At 31.0% G+C, this 18,785-nt stretch overlaps 2 protein-coding genes across 2 annotated transcripts; both read left to right on the top strand.

The window, feature by feature from the left end:
• The first annotated feature begins 803 nt into the window (after positions 1-803).
• Positions 804-5,993, top strand: LOC136063893 (sodium/calcium exchanger NCL-like). The gene is made up of 4 exons (XM_065764896.1): positions 804-1,276; positions 2,224-2,409; positions 4,126-4,311; positions 5,989-5,993. The coding sequence occupies exons 1-4, from the start codon at positions 874-876 to the stop codon at positions 5,991-5,993; spliced, it is 780 nt and encodes a 259-aa protein (XP_065620968.1). The 5' UTR covers positions 804-873.
• A 5,327-nt stretch (positions 5,994-11,320) lies between these two features.
• On the top strand, positions 11,321-12,418 carry LOC112009716 (cyclin-dependent protein kinase inhibitor SMR3). Its single transcript, XM_024042039.2, has one exon. The coding sequence runs from the start codon at positions 11,760-11,762 to the stop codon at positions 12,297-12,299; it is 540 nt and encodes a 179-aa protein (XP_023897807.1). The 5' UTR covers positions 11,321-11,759; the 3' UTR covers positions 12,300-12,418.
• The last annotated feature ends 6,367 nt before the right edge of the window (positions 12,419-18,785 follow it).

The following is an 18,785-nucleotide window of genomic DNA, read 5'->3' as shown; positions in this document are numbered from 1 at the left end:
TAAAAACAAATGAAGACTAAACTAAATCAATTAAAAAAAAAAGATAAAACTTATAAACAATATCTTTTTTGCAGTATAGTAGGTTCTCTAATTGAATTTAAACACTCGGTTGCATTGATCAATAAAATAAAAATAATGTTATTTAATGGAAATATTAGATCAATTTTAACTAGTAAGGTGGTGTTTATTTTACCCACTATATTCTACACATTTTTATATACACTCTTAAAATTCATTGAAATCATTATATAAAGTTATGATTTTATTGCATCTTATTTTAGAGAGTTTTAATCTATGATGTTCGCTTTTAATGATAATTCTTTATCATCAAATCAAGATACCAATCAGTTTTTGATGTAGGCAAAGATTGATTCTCAAATCTCTATTCAACTATAAAAAATTTTACCAATTGAATTAACTGAATTCTACCTAATACATTTTAAGAGTGTGTGAATGTGTAGAATACGGTGTTTCTAGTATTTTCACTATTTTGACTATTTTCCCCAACTGGACACGTGCTTTGGAAAATATGCCTCTGATTTCAAATAAGTGAGATTTATGGACGTGCTTTGGAAAATTAGAAACGTACTCATTTTCTTGTATAAATAGGCCCTTACCTCTCCCTTTCTTTCTGTATTGTATCAAATCATTCATCTCATTTATGAGCAATCGTTGAGACTTCAGACTGTCATTCTTCTCTTTGTTTGCCTTTCCTTTTCTCTACTCTCTCTTAGAAATCTCTTCAAACACCTACAGTTTCTCACAGTCATCACACAGTTCCAACGCCTCTCTCTCTCCTCTTTCCACAATTCACTCAACTCTACGATCTTCATTATATATATATATATATATATAACAGATAGCCACAACACCATGTCAAACCACCTTCTATCGGTCTCTACCTTCGGCCTTTTCCTCCTACTCCTCGGTGGCTCTGCCTATGGTCTCTTCATAACCCACCGTCCATTCTCGCCTGATCTTATTTCCGATGGAATCCACGACAGTGATTCCAGTTGGGGGTCCTACCCTGTTCTCAACCGACTCTCCGCCGAGTCTTCAACTTCAACTTGCGACCAGACCTACGGGTTCTTGCCTTGCAGCACCTCGGTAATGGGAAACCTCTTCCTCATGGTAGTGTATGGGTACCTCATGTACTTCGCTGCCATGTCATTGACAGAAGGAAGTGAGCACTTGATGGAAATTCTAGGCCCTGGTATTGTGGGCGGTCTCGTCCTTCCTATTCTCGGTGCTCTTCCTGATGCCATGCTCGTTATCGGTGAGCACTTATTTTTATTGCTTTTTTCTTATTCTAGAGTAGTTTTTTTTACTGTGTAAAGTGTTAGAAGTACATAGTTAACTGAATAAATTTACAATATTTTAATAGTTTAAGCATTTTGAAACAATTAGTAATATAAGATAAAATCGTTTATGTGCAACAAATATAAATATAAATTGGTACAAAGACTTGTGAAAGGGAATACGGTATTTATAGAATGATTAATATAGTAAAGTTGGGCCTAATCTCATAAGTTTAACATTTTGAGTTAAGTAATATTCTTATATGTTATATTAAGTACTTAATTGGAGGCTCCTTTAGGTGTTCCTCTTCCCAAAAATTTGAAAGGAATATAAGATAAAACCGTTTATGTGCAACAAATATAAATATAAATTGGTACAAAGGCTTGTGAAAGGGAATACGGTATTTATAGAATGATTAATATAACAAAGTTAGGCCTAATTTCATAAGTTTAACATTTTGAGTTAAGTAATATTTTTATATATTATATTAAGTACTTAATTGGAGGCTCCTCGAGGTGTTTCTCTTCCCAAAAATTTGAAAGGATACATGGTTAATCGATCCTATGGAGTTTGGTGCAATTCAATCCTTTGCTATTGGATGCAAGTTGCACGAGGAAGTTTTTCAAATCTTCAAATTTTGATAAATTCTAAATATTCATAAGTTAAGTTGCTTACACGTCTTATTTGCTTTTGTTTTGCACATTATGCTTAAATGGTTCAATTATTTACCATTAAGTGTTCTTAACCGGTCGCTTTGTTAAGAACCATTTTCAATATGATTTTTTTGCAATCAAGACTTTTCTTACATAAACTGTATAAAGCTTATGTTTAAATTTTGATCTCTCTCTCTCTTCTACAATTATTAATTAGAACTTTCGTACATCCTACACTTGTGCTTATAATCAACTCTTTTGTCTTCTATAGTATCTGGTATTTTTGGAACTACCGAAACTGCTCAAAGTCAAATCTCTATTGGAATGGGAATGGTAGCTGGGTCAACTGTTTTACTTCTTACAATAATATGGGGATCGTGTGTTATTGCTGGGAAGTGCGACCTCGTTGATTTAATTGCGCTAGATGCACAGGATACAAAAGGGTTTAATTTAACTGGTACGTACTTAAATTTTTTTTTTTTCATTAATTATTAATCTCTAAAACTACTTACTGTTTGTGCGTGTATAAAGTTCAAAGAGTTGGCTTTGTTAGTCTTCTTTCCTTTTGGTACTTGAATCATTAAAAAAAAAAAAAAAAAAAAAAAAAAATGGGGGGGGGAGGCAATGGCCTCCCTCTACCCTAGTGTGGGTCCGTCCTTGTTCATAGCACTGTTCACACGTTTAAAAATTATTTTGTTATAATATTTTTAGTTTTTAGCAAAATAAGTGAACCCTTAGTATGTGTTTGGATTCAACTTAATCTTGTGTCTGCATCTGTGTTTTTCACGTTTTTTATTTTATTTTATTTTATTTATTTATTTATAAGCCACAGTTATTGACTTTCAGAGACAAAATTCATTGTTCATGAACAGTGTATTCACTGTTCACGCATTAAAAAATATTAAAAATGGGTCTTACGGTACTATTCACACATTTAAAAATTATTTTGCTACAGTGTTTTCAGTTTTCAGTTTTCAGTTTTTAGTTTCAGTAAAAATAAGTTGTATCCAAACAGACCTTTAGAAGTACATAGTTAAATGATTAAATTTACAACATTTTAATAGTTTAAGCCTTTTGAAAAAATTGGTAATATAAGATAAAACCGTTTACGTGCAACAAAGATAAATATAAATTTGTACAAAGGCTTGTGAAAGGGAATACGGTATTTATAGAATGATTAATATAATAAAGTTGGGCCTAATCTCATAAGTTTAACATTTTGAGTTAAGTAATATTCTTATATATTATATTAAGTACTTAATTGGAGGCTCCTTTAGGTGTTCCTCTCCCCAAAAATTTGAAAGGAATATAAGATAAAACCGTTTATGTGCAACAAATATAAAATATAAATTGGTACAGAGGCTTGTGAAAGGAAATACGGTATTTATAGAATGATTAATATAACAAAGTTAGGCCTAATTTCATAAGTTTAACATTATGAGTTAAGTAATATTTTTGTATATTGGGTCCGTTTAGATTGAACTTATTGTTGCTGAAACTGAAAACTGAAAATACTGTAGCAAAATAATTTTTAAATGTGTAAATAGTACCGTGGGACCCATTTTTAATATTTTTTAGTGCGTGAACAGTGCCAAACAGTGCATGAACAGTGTTTTTGTCTCATGAACAGTAAAATCATGTGATTTTACTGTTCACTTTCTGGGAAAAAAAAGAAAAAAAGAAAAATGCAAAACCCAAAACGTGGACTCAGCAAACGCTGAGTCCAAATGCCTCATTATATTAAGTACTTAATTGGAGGCTCCTCGAGGTGTTTCTCTCCCCAAAAATTTGAAAGGATACGTGGTTAATCGTATGGAATTTGGTGCAATTCAATCCTTTGCTATTGGATGCAAGTTGCATGAGGAAGTTTTTCAAATCTTCAAATTTTGATAAATTCTAAATATTCATAAGTCAAGTTGCTTACATGTCTTATTTGCTTTTGTTTTGCTCATTATGCTTAAATGGTTCAATTATTTACCATTAAGTGTTCTTAACCTGTCGCTTTGTTAAGAACCATTTTCAATATGATTTTTTTGCAATCAAGATTTTTCTTACATAAACTGTATAAAGCTTATGTTTAAATTTTGACCTCTCTCTCTCTTCTACAATTATTAATTAGAACTTTCGTACAACCTACACTTGTGCTTATAATCAACTCTTTTGTCTTCTATAGTATCTGGTATTTTTGGAACTACCGAAACTGCTCAAAGTCAAATCTCTATTGGAATGGGAATGGTAGCTGGGTCAACTGTTTTACTTCTTACAATAATATGGGGATTGTGTGTTATTACTGGGAAGTGCGACCTCGTTGATTCAATTGCTCAAGATGCACAGGATACAAAAGGGTTTAATTTAACTGGTACGTACTTAAATTTTTTTTTTTCATTAATTATTAATCTCTAAAACTACTTACTGTTTGTGCGTGTATAAAGTTCAAAGAGTTGGCTTTGTTAGTCTTCTTTCTTTTTGGTACTTTTTTTTTTTTTTTGGAAATGTTTCTTTTTGGTACGTGAAAGTTGAAACATTAAAAAAAAAAAAAAAAAATCCCCACCCACCCAAAACACCAAACCCAAAACAATATAAGCTTTCTAAATTTGTTAGATTTTGTGAACAATGGAGGTGAAAGGTTTCCAATGATTTTTCCATGCAATTGATTTTTTTGTCAAGATTTGCATCTGGGTTTTATGGGGTTTTAGATTTTTTTATTTATTTTTTATTTGTTGGATTGATAGAGATTTTTGGTCAAGATTTTTGCATCTAGTGTTGGTGTTGTTAATTTCTAGAGGTGGTGTGTGTTGGGTTAAATGGATTAAAAAAAAAAGAAAAAAAGAAATACAGTTTGATTTTTAAATCGGTTGTTGAGTAATTATGGAATTAATAGAGAGAAAGAGAGAGCACCAATACCGTTGATAGCGGTGGTCAGTGGAGTCACTAGTGGCGGTGGCTCCCTTGGCTATTCTCCACCCCAGTAACATCACCTTCATTAAAACATATGGTTAGTTCTCTTGGATTTTTTATTGAGTGTGGTAGATCTTATTTCTTTATTTGAAATAATATGAGGTGGTATTGTTTCATCGGATGGTGTAAACAATAGGCATGTAACTATTGATCAACTAACATCTGATATTTCCAAGGGAAGTGTTAAGGGTCTAAATTCCCTCTCTTCCATTGTAGTAACTATCGAATTATTGTAAAAAAAATACAAATATATATATATATATATATATATATATATGAATATATTACATAGAGATAACAACTATGGTTTGTTACAAGCAATTTACTTTGGTATAACTTGAGGTAGAATTGGCTAATCAATGTGAGTAAGTGGCAAAGTAATGTTTAAGGTTAGTAGACCATCTATAATGAATATTTTTTTAAATAGATTAATTTTTGTAAGAGAAGTATTACATCTACAACATTTTCATTATACTTTCTCAACCAATTATAAGTGGTAAGTTGTTATTGGTTATAATTTAAATACACAACTTAAATTACTTTTTTATCCATCAATAACAACTAATAACAAACTATCATTTAAGATTTATTGTGAAAATATTGTAGACATAACATTTCTCTTTTTATAATTATAAAGAATATGTAGTTATACTTGCAATTATCTCTAAACGTAAGGGGGAAAACCCATACTTTTTTTCTTTCTCCCTCCTAAAATTGAAAGTTGATTAAAGATATATAAGTAAAAGATATCAAATCATTTTGTCAATCTTTGGTTCAAGTTTGTTAGAAATATTTAATTTGTACCTTAAATTATGATGGTACTATCTCACATAGTTAAAATATAGAATACACAAAATAAAAAATTATTTCTCAAATTTTTTATTCGGTCTTGCAAGGAAGAATTATTCTTGGCTCCAAAAATGCAATGATGTGACTCTGCATATGTTAACTGTTATAAAGACGGCAGAGGAGCACGCAAATCAGAGTGCAACAAATATCAACTTTATTTTTTGGGGGATATATAACAGAATGCCAGATTGCTTGATGTTTAATTATGGCTTTTATAATATTTTATTAGGTTAATACATCCTCTTTTCCCGTGGGTTATTAGAATTTCTCAACAAACCCATTCTAATTTAAAGTCCCTCATGAGTCATGATCAATCAATTGACAATGATACAATTTCAATTTCTATGTCTATTTAGCATGGAGAGAGCGACATAAAGTACACATAAGACTTTCACCATGGAACTCTAAGGCCTACCAATTAGTTTACTTGCTTATAAATCAACAAACATTGATCTCAAAAAGGTTAGTTTACCTAAAATAGTTAGCATCCTATGCATGACAAGGTCCGGCACTTTGGTATTGATTTGCATCATTATGCCATGAATCTGGGAAATGTTTTTCTTAAATTGCAGACATTCTTTGCTTTTATCAAAACTGCGGTATAGAAAAATAAAAATAAAAATGGCGGGAAGAAGATTAAGTGGGCTAAATAGAAAAGTAGGAAGGTGGGTTGAAATTGGGGGGTGAGATGATTGTTAGAGATGGGACATGATGATCAAAGATGGGAAGCAAAATCATTAAGCATGAACATGAGTAGCAATTATGTGCCTTGAGAGTGAGTGTGTGTTCACCCTTTTTTTAAGGTTCATACCCCACATTATCATAGCATGTTTATCCTTTTAATCACAAAGCATTAATATATTAGTATATAAGCACTGCACATACAGATAGTTATATAATTTTAATAAATAGAAAGTAATTTTTAAACTTGTGGGGACCCTATTTCCAAGTTTTCCCATTTATTCCCTCGGTTTACAATTTTATATAATCCAAACTCAAAGTTACACTGTTCCGTTTGGATTTTGTCGCCAAGACATTCATGAGGAATACCATAAAAGCTCAATTGAAAGGGGAAAAAAAAATGCAATAGCGGGTTCTAATGAATTCGACCCAAAAAAAAAAAAAATGTCATATTAACTTAGTGGTAAACAAAAATGATCACATAACAAATGTCACAAATTTAAACCCTATCATATTTATAAATAAAATAAAATAAAATAAGATTGCAATAAATTTAGTGTTGCAATTTTTTTCTCACGAGTATAGACCTCCCAAAGGCAGTGGAAGCAGGTAGTGAACAAGGGCATGTTAAAGTTTTTTTTTTTTTGCTAATGGCATGTTAAAGTTGAGATATAATAAAAATAATACAATGATAGATCTATATAAAATAAGGTTACTCTAATAATAATTTATCATCTTAATAAATTAAGGAAAAAAAGTTTCTTTAACATTATTCATAAAAATGAGTTTGGTGGTTCCAATTAGCTAAATTGATAAACTTTTTTGTCATAAAATAAAAAGCTTCAAGTTCAATCCTTACTTATACCAAAAATAAAAAATAAAAAATTTAGAATGAATGCTGAAAATTTCTTTCATAAGAATGAATTTGGATGCCAGCATTACAAAGAAGAAGCTGGCAAGTTTAGGAATCGGTGGAAACAGTGGTACAGAAAAAAGAAATAAAACAAGACATGGGGAAGAAAATGGAAAAACGACAAAAAAAGAAAACTCCGATGTTGTACCAACAGCCAATTTCTATTTTGGAGCTAGCTAACAGTGCCGTGATGATGTGGTCCTAAAATTAATTGGCACTCTTATCATGTACCAGATGCGGTGAAATCCAAGCAATCGAATTGGGTCCCCCACTTTGCAGTCAAGACAGACATTCATCTCGTTGTCTTCTTTTTAATTATCATCTCAATTCTCAAGAGATGTTACGAATTAAAAACAAAACAAAACAAAATTACCTTATAGCAGCAAGAGAATGTGCTCCTCTGTGTTTTTTATTCATTCTATCTTTTTTTTTTTTTATTATTATAAAACAATTTGATGCTATAGTAAACAAATGGAGTAGAATTAATATACTAGAAGTCTAGAACGTATCTAACAAGCTAAACCCTCCCTTGGAAATGGTCCCTCTCTTAGGTTTCAACTACGAGGGAATCCTAAGCTACCATATCCATTAAATGATCCAACCACAGCATGAAAAATGGCCTGCAATGTTGGGACCCCATAGGAAAAAACTTCTAGTGTGGAATGCAAACAAGGCAGCCTTCTAAAATGCAAAAATGGTTTACACCTACCGGCAATCTTTGAACTTATTGTATGATGTGGTCTAGCTAAAGGGGTGGGGTTAATTTGTAGGCCTGCCAATATCCATTTGTGTTGAGATTGATCTAAAATGTGAATTCAAATTTGATGATGACTTGATGAGACATTTCTTTTGAGATAAAAAGTTGGTGAGAAAAATTTATTGAGAAAATTGAGTGGGATAGGCACAGCAATAAATACATGTATATTTCAAGGAGGAAAAAAAAAAACCTTTACAACTTTAAGAGGCTTGTTGAATTCACAAGGAAAAACTTATTGTAATTTTACAAAAAATAAAAAATAAAAAAGAAGAAGAAAAAGAAGAGAGAAACATTTTATGAAATTTTATTACTAATAATCTAAATGTTTAGGAATTACAACTACTAATTTATGTAGGAAAAACAGCTCATTCTCAACAACAACAACAACAACAACAAAATGTAGGAAAAAACTAATAAATAAGTACCAAGGATGGCTAGGAATTAAACCCTAATTCATGTTAGGTACGTTTAAAATTAGGGGAAAAAAAGATAAGAAAAATCGCCAAAAAGTCCAAATTTAAAAATGAAGTTATTATGCCTTTTAATTTGAAATTAAAAAGAAAAAGAAAAATGATCATAAATAACAAATTAGATAAAATGCCAAAACGAAAGATTTTGGCTTAATAATATGTTTTGATCCACACAATTGATTTTCTCTTCCTATGAAAAAATTTTGGTTTTTTCTTTTTTGTTTTTCTCTTGATTAGGAAGTTAAAGGTGTTTACTGCATTATCATCTATGAAAACTGTATTTTCTTGTAGTTTTATTATCATTAATATTTATTTATTTGTATACATTTGGACATATAAGTGATGTTTATTAATTTTAAAATAAATTGTATTCTAACTGATAATTTATAATTTATTAAGAAAAAAAATGTGATCTAAAAAGTTTGAAGAATATTAATTTTGATTAATTTGATTTAAAATATAGTTCAAAGTTTATAAACTAACTTAATTAAGAAAAGAGAGGCTATTTTGAGTTTTGTAAAGAATAAGTTGATGAACTTTTTTTTTTAATTATTATAAATGAGAAGATAAAATATCAATCAACTCATGTTGCAAACATATATTTTGGATATAAATTTTGATATATTAACTTGGTATGCATTTGGATTGGCATCCACGGTGCTACGTTTGCGTTTTTCTCTTCTTCTTCTTTTTTTTTCTTTTTTATTTTTATTGACATGCGCATTTCATGTGGGAGTGTCTGTTAGTGGGTCCTGTGCATTGTGCACGAGACCTACCACCTCTTTGACAATCCTAATTTTTACTGAAATGGCAGTGTTCAGTGGGTTTCATGTACTGTTTCATGGGACCCACAAAAATATATGACTCCACCACTTTTTTAGGCCACTAAATTTCACGCAATTCCGTTGCTAATTTTAATGATTAATTTTATTAAAAACAAATTTTTTATGCAAAATTATAATGATAATATTATTAATGAACTTTGAAATGTGTAAAATTAAGAATCTATGTATTATTTAACTTTTATGTTTGAATTATTTTCTAATTTTTAACATTTAGTATCCGTTTTAGAAAAATTTTAGCTACCAAATTGGTTATAACCTTAAACTACAACCTTACTCAATATCTTTTTATTGGAAGTGAATTTTGACAAATTTACAATTGAATTACATCTTCTTCTTATATCCTCTATACTAGCAAAATTTCTAGAAAATTAAATATCAATAGTTATGTCATTAATAAATTGTTTAAATTTTCAAGTTTTTATTGTTTAAAATTATGCATAAAATATAATCTTATGGATCATATAGTAAATAATATTTTATTGTCATAGAATTCGACATATGTATTAAGAACATAAAGAGCATATAATCCAATAGTTAAAATTTTAAAATATATAGTAATGTTAATAATATTGAGTAAAGTTGTAATCTCATGCTACAACTAATTTTGTGGCTAAATTTTGTCCATTTGTTTTTTGCAAGATCAACTCATAACCCAAACTTGACCTGATTACAACCCTTATAGAATGAACTTATTTTTTTTATTATACCCAAACCGGATCAACCCGATCCAACCTATTTGCTAGATTTATCCCTTTAATCTTTTTCTTTTTTTGAGGAGGAAGGGGGGGTTGTGATCCCCTATTTGCAATTTTAATATCTTTTTTATAGTAACTATTCAATCATCTTAAATAAACGAATAATTGAGATTAAAATAATCAAAATGATAACCAATCCATTGGAAACATCGGTTTTGATACCTTAAAAAAACAAAGATAACCCAGAGTTATCCTAGGGCTATGGATAGATGTAAAAATTGCAAATGCCAAAGATGGTGCTTTAAATGGCCCACAAATTGCACCAGACATGTTGTCCTCTTGTGGCCAAATTTACGGGACGGCAAAAGCACCTAGATAAAGAAAGCTTTATGATTCAGCCAAAAAAAAAAAAAAAAACGCTTTATGACTTTTCTTTTAAATTTTTACAACGAAAAGAATATTCAGGAATTTATCTCTTTCTGCAACAAAACAAAGCAGATGCGTCAGATGGTTTTGCTGAGAGATTCTTTCTAAAATATCGGCTCGAAATGAGAAAATGGGAGGCTGAAACTGAGAGCCTGAATGAAATATATAACATAGGGGGGGTTGTGATCCCCTATTTGCAATTTTAATATCTTTTTTATAGTAACTATTCAATCATCTTAAATAAACGAATAATTGAGATTAAAATAATCAAAATGATAACCAATCCATTGGAAACATCGGTTTTGATACCTTAAAAAAACAAAGATAACCCAGAGTTATCCTAGGGCTATGGATAGATGTAAAAATTGCAAATGCCAAAGATGGTGCTTTAAATGGCCCACAAATTGCACCAGACATGTTGTCCTCTTGTAGCCAAATTTACGGGACGGCAAAAGCACCTGGATAAAGAAAGCTTTATGATTCAGCCAAAAAAAAAAAAAAAACGCTTTATGACTTTTCTTTTAAATTTTTACAACGAAAAGAATATTCAGGAATTTATCTCTTTCTGCAACAAAACAAAGCAGATGCGTCAGATGGTTTTGCTGAGAGATTCTTTCTAAAATATCGGCTCGAAATGAGAAAATGGGAGGCTGAAACTGAGAGCCTGAATGAAATATATAACATGCACGTTAACATCAGATGGTTTTCCTGTAGTAAGCCACGTGCATAGCTGCATCAAAGTTCGTAGAAATCAGAAAAAAAGCGATTGCTTAAACGAGATTATATGTTTAGTTAATGGCTGACTCGTACAAAGTAAAAAAGGAGAACCTACACCTCACTCACTTCAAAGGCTGAGATAAAGAGAGAGATGTGGATGTGTATAGTGCATTGGATCCTTCGCCGACGTGGGTTTTAAAGTATCTTACATCTTCTCTCTTTCTTTCTCTCTCTCTATCAAGAAAGCCCTTGAGGGCTAAAGTCCAAACAAGGTTGAAGAAATCACTTAAAAGGAAAAAAAAAAAAAAATAGATAGTGATTTTCTAAATATATTGTTGGCATTACGTTTCTTCTTAGGCTAGGGTAGTCAGTCCTCTCTAGTTTGTTTTTAGATTTCTTCGTCTTCTTCTTCTTCATCTTCTTGTCTTTTTGTTTTGGTCCTTTCTTTATTCCAACACCAAGTTGGTATTGTGTGTTTTTAACACTTTTTCTCTTCATGTTCTCTGGGTTCAAGTCACTTTCATTCATGGGTGTGTCTGATTCTCAGATGTTTCTCACTGAGAAAGATCTGAATTCCATGGAATTGAATTTCCTAGTACGACCCACGTTGGATTTTCAAGACCAGTGTCCAACAGCGCCTTCAGAAGAAGAAGAAGAAGTTCACGAGCTTTATAAAAGCCCAGAAGTGAAAGAAGAAGAAAAACAAGAAGAAGAAGAAGAAGAAGAAGATAAATGCAAGATTTCAGTTTCATCGTTGGAGGTCAAAGTTCCATCTCTAGGAGAATTGAGGGACGTGGAAGATGATGACGATGGGTTCAGGACTCCAACTTCTTTGGATCACAAAATTCCAGAGAGTCTTCGATGCCCACCTGCACCAAGAAAACCAAAACCAATTCCATCTACAAAAAGAAAAGCCGGCCGAAGAAGAATTATGCTTGATCTATCAAATGAGATCGACTCATTGTTTCCTCCAGCTCTTCTAGTAGATCTTCGTGTTAAGATTAAGAAAATTAGACGAGGAGATGAAACCAAATGAAGGTTAATTTTCTGTATGTTATGTGAAGCAAATTATGTTTTTCTTTTTCTTTTTCCTTTTTAAGGTGTAATTTTCCACATGAAACAGTATTTTATCTATGAAAATGGTGTTGTCATAAATGTTATTTCTTCTTCATTTTCATATTTAAGTTGATCTGTTCCTTCTATGTCTTTTCTTGTTTCAGATCAAGAATTTTATCAAAGTAGTTTTCTGGCAATAGACCCAGATCTGAATCTTTATAAATTGTTTACGTGAAACGGTGAAAGATCAAAACCAAAGTAGAAGTCACCAATCACTAATATTCCTAGGATACCAATATAACTGCACTATGATCTTATCTTCTGAATTTAAGGTTTTTTTTTTTTTTTTTTTTCAACTTTTTCAAAAAAAGAGGACTTTTTGAGTTCTCAAGATTGAAAGTGGAGGTCCCTTTCTCTCTCTCTCTGCACTCAAAATTGGATAGCATTGACTTCCTTTGAAATGGGCTGCATTGACTTTCCCGAGAGTAAAAGAACATCCTCCATCATTTTTACCAGCAGGATGTGAGAAAACCCATGCGGGATATTCCTTCTCACAGGTGACAAAAATTATACAATGGTACTCAAAAGGATATCTCTAACTTCAAGGCTGTTTTTGCCCCCACCTACTGTTTACTACTATTTTCTTTTAGTATTTATTTAGTACATTTTAAAGGCACCTCTTTTAATTGCTATTTGCTACATCCACTCCACTATTTGAAGTTTCATTCCCTTTTATATAACATTAAGATGACAGATAAAATTATTGGAACTGGCAGAAGGAAAATGTCTAACTATCAATTCCAAGCAGCTGACTCTTTTGTTTCCCACGAGAACGAATACTCAATATTGAAACTTGAAAGGTAGGTAGGTTGCTGAATATCGTGCATTCATCAGTTCTTTGTTATTTATTTTTTTCAAACACAAGGAATTTTTGGCTTCAAGATACAAGGCACTTAAGAGAAAGAAAAAAAAAAAAAAAAAAAGCTTTTTGGTTTATATTTTGTTTTCAGAATGAATTTAATGCGCTAGGCATAGAAACTTTGGAATAATGATAATTGTGAATATGAAGCAATTCATGTATATTGTGTATGTTCGTATATATTTGGTTATAAAATAGGGTTGTGACTATGAAGTACTTCATATTAGAGAAAGTGAGTCAGAGGAGGTTTCTGTATTGGTGATAATTAAGGGTTTGTTTGATAATATTGTTTTAGTAACGTTGTTTAAGTATTGTAGAAATACATATGGGTGAAAAAAAATGTTGTGAAGATACATGTTATATTGTTTAAACAACGAAAACTATTGTTCAAATAACGTTACCAAAATTTTTCTCCAAAATTTCTGTCTTTGTTCCAATTTTTGTTCTGTGGTCTAAGAAGCAGTCTGGTGACTCTGGTCCACAAATGTGAAGTATACCAATCTAGAAATCTTGATATATTTAAAGAAGCAGTCTGATCATGATCATGTAAGTCTGGACAGACTTGCATGCATGATATGCTTGTCTGTTTTGACTTTAAGGTAATCCATCATAAACTATTATTTAAAAATCTATTAGTCATAACAATTTTAAATTACCAAATTTTGATTAAGCATCGAATTATACATTTTTTGGATCAAAGAAAAGACTGGACATTTGGTCTGGTAATTTTCTTTTGTCTTCGAGTGCTCAACATTATTAGATCCGTGCTCCCAAGCTTTGGAGAACTAAAATTTTTTGTAAGGATCTGTTTGCTCGAAAGCTTTGGATTGATAGAGAGTTTCATGATTTTTAATTTTGACCCACAAGTGACACTAACTCCCACGATTGAAGTCAATTCTAATTGTGGGCTTTAATTAGCTCAAATAATAAAGTCTTTTGTCGTCAAATAAGAGATTTGGGGTTCAAATTTCTCTTACACAAAAAATCAATTAGTATCTTAACCTAATTATAAAGAGCAATTATTACGGAGTTGATCTTAAAAGTTAAAATTGTATTGTATTTATAAAAAAAAAATCAATAATAATTAATAATATCTAATGTAAAAATTAAATTTACAATCACACAAGAAGAATACAATAAATTACGTATAGAAATCATCAAATTGCCTACATCTATGAGTGGTAAGAGTAGAAAGTATAAATGAGAAAATAAGGAGACCACAATAATGACATAACTCATTCAAAAATCTAAATCCAGATACACCCAAAGACTACTCTATCATTATTTTCAGCTACTAGCATAAGCCAAGATAAGATATCTTTAGACCTAACTCTCTCAATAAAACACACACACACACACACAAACACTAGTGATGGGAGAAACGAAAATTTAATTGAACTAAAGCATACTAAAAAATCATAACTAAAGTCGGCTAGCATTCCTAATGAAAATCAAACTCAAAAGGAAGTATGTTGGTGAACTTGTTTTAGATGGTAGGGAGAATAATAAGCAGCATTCTATAATGGGATTGTTAGAATTATGGTTAAGTGATTAAATTCACAATTTTTCAACAGTTTAAATTTTCGAGAGAATTAGTAATTTAACATGGTTTCAAAGCAACAAATTCTGAGTTTGATCCCTATATTTGTTTTACCTTCCATTTAAAATGTTAAGAATCTCACGTGTTGGGTCTTACTTATTAAGGGAGAGTTTAAACCCATACGTGAGGAAGATTATTAAAATTATTGTTGGGCCTCATAATTTGTTAATAGTTTAAACTTTTAAGAGAATCGGTAGTTTAATAGGAGTGTAATTCCACATTATATATGCACTCCACATGCATTTTATTAATCGAAGCAATATTTGAAAAAACCTTACCTTGACTTAGATTGTATATACACAAAAAAAAATCTCCCCAAGCACTATAGCCCTTAAGGGTATTGCAAATACAAGCTAAATTCCAGCCATGATTGAACTCATATTTAGAAACCAACTTTGTCAACATGTTAGAGGCATCTTAATATTTTGATCATTAAAAAATAATATCCCTTAATGAAATCCATTCTCTAATCTTATGATTGTCAATACCGTATTTTGTCTATACTCATTTTACATGCAAAAATCTCAATTAAATTTAGAAAAATGCCAAAAAAATATATTCTATGCATTGGGATGATGTAAATGTCAAATTTAACCTAATTTGTCCCAACCAAATGTTGGACTAATAAGCTTTGACAATCCAAAGCCAAAATAACTGAAATGCCATTTGTTAATAAAACTTCAATCAAGTTGACCAATTGTCAAACAAGCTCAAAATTTCTCCCAATACCAAATCTCATCATTTTATCACTACAAAAAACTGGACGTATAGTGGCGTTTCTCTTGTGGCCTAGTTGGGCTATAGCGGCATTTTCAATTGTGGCAATTACAAACGTCACTATTGTATCGTGACTATAGACCAATAGTGACGTTTTACAAAAATGCCACTATAGGTCCATACCCTATAATGGTATTTTTAAAATATTGCTATAGACCCTTTTATTTTTTTAAAAAAAAAATTGGCTATAACAACATTTCGAAACGCCACTATAGCTTAAAACCACCAACAAAAAAAATTTTGATAACCAAAAATTAATTTTTGGTAATCAAATTTTTTTTTAATTGAAATTTTAATTAAATTATGAAATTCAAAACAAAAATATGAACCCAACAAATTCAAAATCAAACACAAACCCAAAAAATTCAATATTAAACACAACATGCTCCAAAATACAAGAACACAAACCCATAAATCTCATCACCTTCATTGAAACCAACCCAAATCCAACACTAAATAACTTCAAGGAACACAAAAGCACAAGCTCAAAAACACAAAAGCACAAGCTCAAGAGCACAAACCCAGATTTAAAAATAAGCACAATATCATAAACACAATAGCACCAATCCAAGAACATAAACCTAGATTTCAACATAAGCACAAGGTCAGAAACATGAAAGCTAGTCCAAAAAATTCAAAATCAAAACCCAAATCCAAATCAAAACATAGACACAAACATTGCGAGAATATCCACTTCATTCAAAATGTTCATCATTTCCTCCATTTTCTTACCACCCAAAAAAAAAAAAAAAAAAAAAAAAAAAAAAAAAAAAAAAAAAAAAAAAAAAAAAAAAAAAAAATTTCCTTATTTTCATGACTAAGGTGCGAGATACCTTACTCATGACATATTTGCAAAAATGCTTCTGGAGGAATTTTTTCAACAAAACAAATTTGGTTTTTTGGAAAAAAAAAACTTTCAAAACACAATTGATACACAAAAACACTTTCAAAAACAAATAAAACACTCAAAAATCTTTTTGGGTTTGATCATTAGGCAATTGAGTATACACATATCATATTTGAACACGTATAATCACACAAATGAAATAGGCATTCATTGAACATTAGACTTATGTGTTGTATGTGTAAATCAAGTATGAACTAGTCCATAGCCTAGTATGAAACTTCAATGATCAATTCAATCAAGTCATAAACAACTAGCATGAAGTCAAATGACCTATCTCACTAGTAGAAATGAACATATATGACCCCCCCCCCAACAAAGTGTTTACATTGATTGAAAGCTTTTCATTTGGCTTCCTTTTGTTTTTGTTTTTGTGTTTTTTTTTTTTTTTTCATACTTGTTGATCAACACAACTCAATTTTTAAGTAGGGATGCCATGAAATTTTAATATTTCTTTGAGAAATAAGTCTTTGGCTTTGGCATCATACATTTTAAATATATTTTGCTCCACCTTTTCCTAGTCAAACTAGTTTTCGAAGCAAGGTTTTATTAGCTCTTTCTCTTTTTAAAGATAGAAGTTTGTAGAGCTTTTTGACATAAAAATAAATATCAGGAGATATATAGGAACAAGTCTACGCATGTATCAAAATCAAACAAGACTATTGACTAATCATTTGTGATAAGCTTGAAGATCTATTTACAACAATCAAATATAGATTTCTAAATTTTACTCACACTTAAAAATGTGCATACATAACAAGTTAAGCTGGTAAATACACTGCGCCATTAGTACGGAGATACTAGGTCAAACTTAACGTGTGATATATACACAACACAAGCGATCAAACTTTTTGAAATTTTATACATTTTATGGGTTTTTGAATTTTTGACACACTCAAAAATAAAGCAATAAAGTAAAATCCACAAAACAAGGTAAACAACACAAAGACCTATAAAAGAAACACACTAGGACAAAAGCAGTGACACAAGAAGAATGCATACAGGGACAAACCTACAGTAGGGCCGGGGGGGGGGGGGGGGGAAGGCTAGGATATTAAATTTTCTTCCTAATAGCCCACCCCCCCCCCCCCCAATTTAAAAAAAAAAAAAAACTGGTATACAATCAATCTGAAAAAATCACTGACTAGTTAAAAAAAAAAAAATCGCCGACTAACTCTCATGCAAAAAAAAAAAAAAAAAACCGATAATCATAAACTAAAAACTACAAAATAAAAATAAATATGGACTGAAAACCTAAATTATAATTCTCAAAATTTTACCCTAATCTCACTCTACCTCCACTCAACCTCATCAAGACATCAAGCATCAACGCCTCCCCTCCTCCATCACTGCTTCTACTGCTGCTCTTTTCCTCAGATCAGATCCAGATTGTGGCTGTTGCTGCTCCTCCTCAGATCCTTGATCAGTCACACACGGTGAATCTAAGAAATTTCTCTCCTCTCTCAAGATCATATTTTTTTTTTTTGTCTTTGCTATTTGCTATATTGCTTTGCCACTGCCAACTAGTTAGCCCTCTGAATTTTTTACGAACTGTGTGGACTGTTATTTGTGAGTTGTGGTTGGCTTTTTAATTTTATTTTATGGATTGGTGTGTTGTGCCACGTGTGGACAGTGGACCGTAGACTAGTTGTGTTTGTGGCTTTGTATTGATTTGAGTACTGTGTAATTGTTTGTGGCTTTTTTGTGATTGTGTCATTGTGTGGACCAGTACTTTCAATGTTTGTAACTTTTCTTTTCTTTTTGGTTTTATCTATAAAGAAATAAAGTGGGACCAGAATAGTAGGATGTGAGTACTTAATTATGTTAGTGAATTTGTGAGAGTAGTCTTTGATATTCACAGTTTTGTCATTTATGAGTACTTAATTGTGAACACTAGTCCTTGGCAAATGGTAAGTCATAAGTAACTTTTTTGTGAGACCAATTGACCAAGTCTTTGGTTGATTTTATCAAAAAATTTGCCTTTGTCATTGTGTGATGTGGCTAATATTAGTAATATATATACATACATATATATATATATATATATATATAAACTTGTGCTTGTGTGTTTGTGATGATTTTTGGTTTTAGAATTTTTTTTTTTTTTTGGGTTAAGAAGTCCCTTTTTTATAATATCAAATGTTTAAAAAACACTTATTTTATATGTAGTATTTTGTTGAATATGAAATATGTGTTAGTTTTTATTCTCCAAAAAAAAAAAAAAATTGTTTTAAGCTTTGCCCCCCCCCCCCCCTCCCCCCCCCCC

This window comes from Quercus suber, unplaced genomic scaffold (assembly GCF_002906115.3).
Source record: "Quercus suber isolate HL8 unplaced genomic scaffold, Cork oak 2.0 scaffold_591, whole genome shotgun sequence".
NCBI classification, from domain to species: domain Eukaryota; kingdom Viridiplantae; phylum Streptophyta; class Magnoliopsida; order Fagales; family Fagaceae; genus Quercus; species Quercus suber.
Note: the sequence above shows the minus strand (reverse complement) of the source record. Positions and strands in the feature narration are given on the sequence as shown.

Excerpts from the sequence above, each read along its gene's own strand:
- LOC112009716 (XM_024042039.2), top strand. The coding sequence starts at position 11,760 with ATGTTCTCTGGGTTCAAGTCACTTTCATTCATGGGTGTGTCTGATTCT.
- LOC136063893 (XM_065764896.1), top strand. The coding sequence starts at position 874 with ATGTCAAACCACCTTCTATCGGTCTCTACCTTCGGCCTTTTCCTCCTA. Across the intron at positions 1,277-2,223 it reads TGATGCCATGCTCGTTATCG|TATCTGGTATTTTTGGAACT; the intron begins GTGAGCACTTAT and ends TGTCTTCTATAG. Across the intron at positions 2,410-4,125 it reads AAAAGGGTTTAATTTAACTG|TATCTGGTATTTTTGGAACT; the intron begins GTACGTACTTAA and ends TGTCTTCTATAG.